This window comes from Salmo salar, chromosome ssa17 (assembly GCF_905237065.1).
Source record: "Salmo salar chromosome ssa17, Ssal_v3.1, whole genome shotgun sequence".
In the NCBI taxonomy this organism is placed as follows: Eukaryota; Metazoa; Chordata; class Actinopteri; order Salmoniformes; family Salmonidae; genus Salmo; species Salmo salar.
Genome location: NC_059458.1, coordinates 393,923 through 402,883, shown reverse-complemented (window position 1 = coordinate 402,883; position 8,961 = coordinate 393,923). Strand labels below are relative to the sequence as shown.

At 41.5% G+C, this 8,961-nt stretch overlaps 1 protein-coding gene across 1 annotated transcript in view; it reads right to left on the bottom strand.

Annotated features, from left to right (window-relative positions):
* Positions 1-3,965: 3,965 nt before the first annotated feature.
* Positions 3,966-8,961, bottom strand: part of LOC123728112 (CD44 antigen) — a 39,941-nt gene continuing 34,945 nt past the window's right edge. The window contains exons 6-8 of the mRNA XM_045698697.1: positions 7,484-7,573; positions 6,634-6,712; positions 3,966-6,178 (exon numbers count right to left, since the gene is read on the bottom strand). Coding sequence (XP_045554653.1) covers positions 5,965-6,178; positions 6,634-6,712; positions 7,484-7,573 — 383 coding nt within the window. The 3' untranslated portion in view covers positions 3,966-5,964. The remainder of the gene's footprint in view (positions 6,179-6,633; positions 6,713-7,483; positions 7,574-8,961) is intronic.

Genomic DNA, 8,961 nt, shown 5'->3' with positions numbered 1-8,961 from the left:
GAGCAGCGCTTCTATGGCTTTCCAGTCAGCTTTGGCTACAGCTGGTCAGAGCCCTTGGACTCCTACCATTTCTGCTGCATCCCAACGGAGACGCTCCTCAGGGACCTTCTGCAGATGATGAAGGAGATGAGCTTCAGAGAGGACTCAGACCCTGGGGAGAGTGAGACCTTTGCCTACGTCTGTCCCGAAGACGGGTACAACTTGGTCTATTGTGCAAGGAATTCTGGTCAGCACCAGATGACCTGTGCCAGGATTCTAAACCAGGCACCCTCATCCACGCGGTGTCCCACCTGCTGGGAACAGAGGACATCACCAATGATCTCCTTGCTGTGGAAATCCTTGAGCTCTATGGAACATTGCTGGGAGGTTTCCATTGCATTATAGACGAGGACAGCAAGGGACACTTTCGAGAGGAGGTGGCCCAGGTCAATGCCAACTGTCTGGAGCATGAGTTTGAGACCATTATCAACCACGAAAAGAGTTACCAGGATGGTAGATACACATGCTGTGAGGAGACCAAGAGGAGCTCAGTCTGTAGATCCAGATCTACAGCGCATTACTATTTATATCAGCACTTTGGTTAGTATGGCACCAAGAATGTTCCTTCTTTTGCTCAGGCATGGACTGTCTATTCTAAAGAGCTAAATATCCTGTAGTTTATGTCACCAGTAAATGACAGCAAGTATGACAAATGCAAATGTTGATTAATCACAGGTAATAATCGTGCACAGAAGATAATAAAGCTTCAGCATAGTTGTCATTCTTGTTAATATTTCTTTTCTGCAGAGGATAAGAGTAAGGAAATGGAAGAGAAGCTTCTGGAGTACCAGAAACCAGTCCAACGTCCTGATTTTCACAAAGGGACAGTGAAGTATGCTAAAATAAGGAGCAGCGCTTGCAGGAAGTCTCATACACCCCATCCTTAAATTATAGAAAAAGAACACTGTTTTATTTATGATGATCGTAGCAGTATTATAGCCTACAGAAGGAGAAGATTTAAACACAGCATATCACTGTCATTCTGACTAAGAATAAAATCAAAAAGCAAACGTACTTTCATCTTTCTTTCTTGTAAGGTGAGGTTCTTCTGACAAGGTGATCTCAGGAGTTATAAAACTTTCACAGAAAATTGAGGGCTAGGCTTGTGTATGGACATCTAACATCAGGATGCAGTAGTTCCCTCTTTTATAAGAAACAATGAAACAGTTTACTGGAGCCGCACTTAAGGCATTCAACAAACCTTACAACAGGTACATACAGTAAGACATTCCATGAAGCTAGTTATAATAGGTGTCATGACATGTAATGTCAACTGTAAAGTGTTACCAAAATATACAGTAAATTCTGGACTATAAGCCGCAACTTTTTTCCCAGGCTTTGAACCTCGCTGCTTAAACAATGACGTGGCTAATATATGGATTTTTCCCGCTTTCAATTTTTTTTTCTCCAAAAAAACATTCTGTGACGGGCTCAGTTTTTTGGCGGCATGAAGCTTTCAATAGACCAATGAAATTGCCGAACGGGTTAAGGTCAAACAACTTTTTTGTTTACTGTTTAGATTAAATCGAGCGCTCTCAAACTTCCCATCATTCTGATTATGGTAGTCATTTTGTCACCCTCATCATGGCAAAGACACGGAAAAATGCATATGATGCAGCTTTCAAGTTGAAGGCGATTGATCTGGCTGTTGGAAAAGGAAATAGAGCTGCTGCATGGGAGCTTGGTCTTAATGAGTCGATGATAAGACGTTGGAAACAGCAGCGTGAGGAATTGACTCAGTGCAAAAAGACAACTAAAGCTTACTGCTAATTTTTGTTTTTACAAGCCGTGTTTCGTTAAAGCCTATTTATTTTTGTTACAAGCCGTGTTTCGTTAAAGCCTATTTATTTTTGTTACAAGCCGTGTTTCATTAAAGCCTGTGTAAAGTTAATTTGTTTCAATGTACCGGTAGGCACCTGCGCTTATAGACATGTGCGGCTTATTTATGTTCAAAATAAAAAACATTTTTTAATTCAGTGGGTGCGGCTTATATTCAGGTGCGCTTAATAGTCCGGAAATTACGGTACCTACGTGCCTTCAGAAAGTATTCACACCCCTTTACTTTTTCCACAATTTGTTGTGTTGTGTTTAAAATCGATTTGTGTCGCTGATCTACACGCAATACCCAATAATGTCAAAGTGGAATTATGTTTTTAGAAATATTTACAAACAAATTCAAAATTAAAAGCTGAAATGTCTTGAGTCAATAAGTATAGATCGAACTTCATTAGATTATGCATATATACTGTAACTTTTGCTAAAAGACAAAATATTACGTCAATGTATCTTAAAACATATTTTGCTGGAGTTACTTCAAAAGTTGAGATGAGACAGATGACACTGAATCGAGCAAGACTACTGGCATCCAGGGAAACTGTTAAAACAAAAATATTGGTGACAATGTGGTTTAACCCTGGGGGACATTTCACCCCAAGCCACCCTAATGTTTGACATGCTTTTTAAATGACTACCCCATATCTGTACCCCACACATACAATTATCTGTAAGGTTCCTAAGTCGAGCAGTGTTTTTCAAGCACAGGTTCAAGTACAAAAACCAGTAAGGTTTTCCTTTGGTTCGCAAAGAAAGGCACGTATTGGTAGATGTGTAAAAAAAGCAGACATTGAATATCCCCTTCAACATGGTGCAGTTATTAATTTTACACTTTGGATGGTACAGTATATCAATACACCAAGTCATTACAAAGATACAGACACCCTTCCTAAATCATCTGCCAGAGAGGAAGGAAACCGCTCAGTGATTTCACCATGAGCTCAAAACAGTTACAGAGTTTAATGGCTGAGATAAGAATTAACTGAGGATGGATCAACAACATAAATGACAAAGTGAAAAGAAGGAAGCCTGTACAGAATACATGTTTGTAATAAGGCACTAAAGCAATACCGCAAAAAATGTGTAAAAGAAATTAACTTTTTTCCTGAACACAAACTGTTATGTTTGGGGCAAATCCAACATGACATATCACTGAGTATCACTCTTCACATTTTCAAGAATGGTGGTGAGTGCATCCTGTTATGGGTATGCTTGTCATCGGCAAGGCCTAGGGAGTTCTTTTACAACTAAAATAAATGGAATATAGCTAAGCACAGGCAAAATCCTAGAAGAAAATCTGATTCAGTCTGCTTTTCAACAATAACCTAAAACGTGAGGGCAAATCTACCCTGTAGTTGCTTACCTAGACGACATTGAATGTTCCTGAGTGGTATAGTTACAGTTTAGATTTAAATCGGCTTGAAAATCTATGGCAGGACTTGAAAATGTCTGTCCAGCAATGATCAACAATCAATTTGATAGAGCTTGATGATTTTTTAAAAAGAATAATGGGCAAATATTTGTTCCATCCAGGCGTGTAAAGCTCTTAAAGACTTACCCCGAAAGACTCAAAGCTGTAATTGCTGCCAAAGGTGATTCTAACATGTATTGACTCAGGGGGTTGAATACATATCTAATCAACATATATTTGTGTTTTATTTTCCATTAATAGATTAAAATATAAAATGTTTCTTCCACTTTGACAAAGTATTTTGTGTAGATCTTTGACAATTCAGTCAATTTTAACCCCACATTTGTAACACAACAAAACGTGGAATAGTCAAAGGTTGTTAATCATTTCTCAAGGCACTGATACTATTTTAGAATATTAGTTGATTTAGCTGAAGTAGCTATATGAGACTGGTTTAACCTTTCAAGATGTAATCACAGACACGTACAAGAACATGGCCTTTCCAGCCTTCAAAATGGCTGTCTTTGTCTTACTGTCTCTCTGTCTTGCCTGGGTAAAAACATACTCTTGCATCATGACTGGGATACCATGGCAACCATACTTTCTCCTTCTCCCGAGCAACCCCTTTTCTCTCCATTCCCTCCCTCCCTCCTGCCCGCTGAATGAACACCACAATCAAACATTTCCTCTATACACATTTATTTCATCCATGACTTTACACATATTTTCTCATTAACAATGTTTAATTAATTCATCATTACACACTCCTACCCTAATACATTTTCAAATTTTCCTCAAAGTGAATCAAATGAGAGCAAGATCAGAGAGGAACAAAAACAGAGGCAAAAAGCCACACAAAAAAGCTGGGACACACATTTGTCATGCCGCTTATTCAAAAGGCATGACAAATGTACTCTCAAACTGACATGGGAGGATTCATAATATCCACAGACAATCACACATAAAAGTGATTTGCCTATGAAAGAAAGAGACAGCATAAAGATGATTACGTAATCACATGGAGGTGTGGAGCAATGGGCACATTGGGACCTGGATCAGTATGGAGACACAGAGCTCCAAGCCAGAATTAATCAACCTTCCTCTCTCTGGTGCACATAACAGGGAGAGCCACAGAAATATGATGGCCTCTGCTGCTTTGTTACAAAGGAGCCCAGAGAAGTAGAATCCAGGGTTGTGCTTGGAGTTCTACTGTTCTGCCCATTACTGTAATATCTGTGTCAAGATCATGTGTTGTTGTCAGTGTGTCCAGCCAGATCAATTATTTTGTCAGTGAGGGACACAGTCACTCCTCAGGATTGTACATTGATTTTCATGTTGGCCGTTAACAACAGTTATTAGGTTCCATCACAGTGTAATGCATTACTACACAATGCTAGGTCAATGTAAACGGCACATTTTTGTCAATATAGCATGAGGTGACTTATATGGTAAGTACATGTGATACGTGTACTCCAACATCCACATCTGACCATTGCTTCTATTCTCCGAAAGCTGTTGATATTCCATACAATCCTGTGCGCTACTCAACATGAATGTATTATTTATACAGACCATGTTAATAGACATCATAAAAAAAAGGTATTTAAAATGCACAGTCTTGAATACTATACAGGAAGTTGATTCATACAATATCTACTCTGACTATTGCAAACGTTCTATCACAATTGAAGACCATAGGTTCTGAATTTGATTAAATAATTCTGAAATATGACAGCTTTTATTTACTCATTAAAGGGCATTGCATGCCAAAAAAGATGAATGACAACTGTTGCTAAGGCATTTGGAAAATACGTGTACATTATATACAGAAACAAAAATAGAAAGAAAAATCAAAACCGCATAAATTAAAATACTAGCATCTCGTTGTGTTTTCTTGTAAAAAACAAAATCCCAATCCACATGAAACAATTGAAATATACAGAAGGGTAATATTGAAAGAAAACAGGGGAATGATAAAGAGCATAGACATCAGTGGGCCACAATGTCCCACATTTAACCATCCATAATAAACAATATTAATCCCATGAACATCCAGCCAAATGACTTGACGACGTCTGTTTCGTTTTCACATTTCTGCGCGCCTGTTTTTCCAACTCAATGCCTCAAAAGCTTTAAGTGACACACTATCAACAATGTCCTTCCCCTCAACCTAAACCTCAACCTCCTACTGGTCTTGGTGGGCAAACCAAGACCCCCACCCCCCACCTTTAAAAACTCACACCCACACTGACATACGGTACATACTGTGCATACACAAACACACACACACACACCCTCGCACACACACACACACACACACACACACACACACACACACACACACACACACACACATGAGAGACAGGCAAAGGACAGGGCCAGTTTCCGATGTTGGACCTTAGTAACAAGGTGGGACAAACCAGCCATTCTCCCCAGAATACAACACCAGAATCAATAGAGTATTAACCATCCCTTACATTTACAAATCCCCCACCCAACCCCAGCTGGCATGTTCAATGTGTCTGTCTGCTTGGTAGCAGGCCAAAGTGTCCATCTCCACCCCCAGTCAGACCTTCTCTAGTCCTGCCCCAGTATCAGCACCCTCGTAGCTACTCATCTTTATCTATTCTTCTGTAACCCTCTCTCTTCTCCTCCTTGTCCTCCTCCTCTCCTCTCCTCTCTCATGCCAGCTGTCCTTTCTCTGGGGACTCATCCAGTGTGATAACGGTGAACTCCTCTGTGTTGCAGTTTTCCTGGATCTTCTCTTTGTTCATCAGGGTCACCATCTCCTGCTCTCTCTCCTGGGCCCGGGAGCTAGCCACGGACACCGCCGCCCCATTCCCGTCACTACCATCCTTGTTGGTGATCATCAGGGTCTGCTGCTGACCGCACCAGCTAACAGACAGAGACAGAGACAGAGACAGAGAGAGAGAGAGAGAGAGAGAGAGAGAGAGAGAGAGAGAGAGAGAGAGAGAGAGAGAGAGAGAGAGAAGTCAACACAATAGGATACTGACACCAGCTAACAGACAGAGAGAGGGAGCAGTGAACACATTAGGATACTGTCACCAGCTATCAGACAGAGAGAGGGAGCAGTGAACACGTTAGAATACTGTCACCAGCTAACAGACAGAGAGAGGGAGCAGTGAACACATTAGCATTAGGATACTGTCACCAGCTAACAGACAGAGAAAGGGAGCAGTGAACACATTAGGATACTGTCATCAGCTAACAGACAGAGAAAGGGAGCAGTGAACACATTAGAATACTGCCACCAGCTAACAGACAGAGAGAAGGAGTAATGTACACAGTTCATTTTCGTTCAGAATTCCAATTGGTGAAATGAGACCTACCTCTTCCGCTTGGCCACAGCAGCACACACGAGGAGAATAGCGCCCACTGCCACAACCACTCCCACAATGATCAGCCAATCTGCACAGAGGAAAGAAATGAGAAAGGTTGAATAATATTAATAATTCATGTCTATAATGTTTCTCACTTGGAGGTGTAGCATATGCCCCTTTACAATGCAAAGTGCTTTGAAAAGTGCTATATAAATTCAATTGTTTGCTCAATTATTAATACTTTATGAATCCATTAAACCAGTGGTTCTCAACTGGCTTTGCCTAGAGACCCAAATTAAACCAGGTGGTCTCAGTCATGACCCAATATTCGCATTGCTAAAAAAGAATCGGCAAAATACAATCTGGAAAAATATTTGTAATGCTATATTGATATTAAATGTACCAACTGTATGACAAGGGAACAACATTCCCACCTCTTTCATTGTCAATAACTACATTTTGGCCATATTCTTGATGTTGACTGTTAATAAACTCACTGATTTAAGACCACACATTCAACCATAACGGTGCTAATAGCGCTATACTGAAAATACTGTGATTGAAGATAAATTGTTTAAACATGTAAGTTCATTATCATTTCTACACACATTCTACCTGGTTTAAGTCATTTCAAGTTCAGACTGGGTTTTCTTTTCATAAAAAAAACTCAGACACCCACGACCCACACAAAACCTCCTGCGACCCAAATTTGGTTTACGACCCACCAATTGAGAATCACCGCATTAAACCATATAATACATTGTAATTACATGGCCATTATTCAACTAATCACTCATGGCATGTACAACAATAGTATTAATACTACTGGTAGAGATATTAGGGGTAGTGGGCCACTCACCAGGTGTGCTACTATTCTCCTGCCCGGCTGGAGTAGGGGCTACTCCCTCACCTGGATTCATCCTCCCCCTGGGAATGGGCTGATCTGGGACTACATGGGGAGAACAATGAGATGCAGTGTTAAACAAACATCTCTGATGCCTCACAAATGAATTACACATAGATGTCAACTGGTGTCATCAGATGCCATACACGTCCACCCATGTAACACACACAGAGCCCCTGGAGAGAGCGCAGTAGACCCCAATAATAGTGCTTGGTTTTCACACTGAAGTGTGATGAAGACCTGTGTCCATCTTGTCAATCAGACAGACGGCCTGGGTATGAGCACTGACAGACTGTGATTTAGTGCAATATCATGTGATGATGTAGAACACTATTATGTGATGACCAGGAATCATGTGCTACAACAGGGCTGATGTTATAGCTGTGGAATGAACTGAACCTACTAAGGAATGTGGAACTGTCTCTCGTTGGGGCAGAGTTGGCACCTGAGAGCGAATGCCAACATTTCATTGCAAAGTAATTGTTGAGTTATTGTTGTTTTTAAAGTGACATTGTGCCAAGTGTTATAATGAGAACAATATGGTAAACTCCCCCACAACCTTAGCACAGAACAGAACAGTTTATCTGATTATTATCTCATAGGGTAAATCAATGCCACCCTATTTCTCACACAGGGCTCTGGTGGAAAGTAGTGCACATTTTGGGGTGTCATTACCCCCATAGCAATACATCCTCTACCAGATCGATCCCTACATCCACACTTCCGACTGTGTCTCCTGTCCTATCCCTACGTCCACACTTCCTACTGTCTCCTGTCCTATCCCTACATCCACACTTCCTACTGTGTCTCCTGTCCTATCCCTACATCCACACTTCCTACTGTGTTTCCTGTCCTATCCCCATGCCCACACTTCCTACTGTGTCTCCTGTCCTATCCCTACATCCACACTTCCTACTGTGTTTCCTGTCCTATCCCTAAATCCACACTTCCTACTGTGTCTCCTGTCCTATCCCCACGTCCACACTTCCTACTGTGTCTCCTGTCGTATCCCTACGTCCACACTTCCTACTGTGTCTCCTGTCCTATCCCCACGTCCACACTTCCTACTGTGTCTCCTGTCGTATCCCTACGTCCACACTTCCTACTGTGTCTCCTGTCCTATCCCCACGTCCACACTTCCTACTGTGTCTCCTGTCCTATCCCTACGTCCACACTTCCTACTGTGTCTCCTGTCGTATCCCTACGTCCACACTTCCTACTGTGTCTCCTGTCGTATCCCTACGTCCACACTTCCTACTGTGTCTCCTCTCCTATCCCTACGTCCACACTTCCTACTGTGTCTCCTGTCGTATCCCTACGTCCACACTTCCTACTGTGTCTCCTGTCGTATCCCTACGTCCACACTTCCTACTGTGTCTCCTGTCCTATCCCTACGTCCACACTTCCTACTGTGTCTCCTGTCATATCTCTCC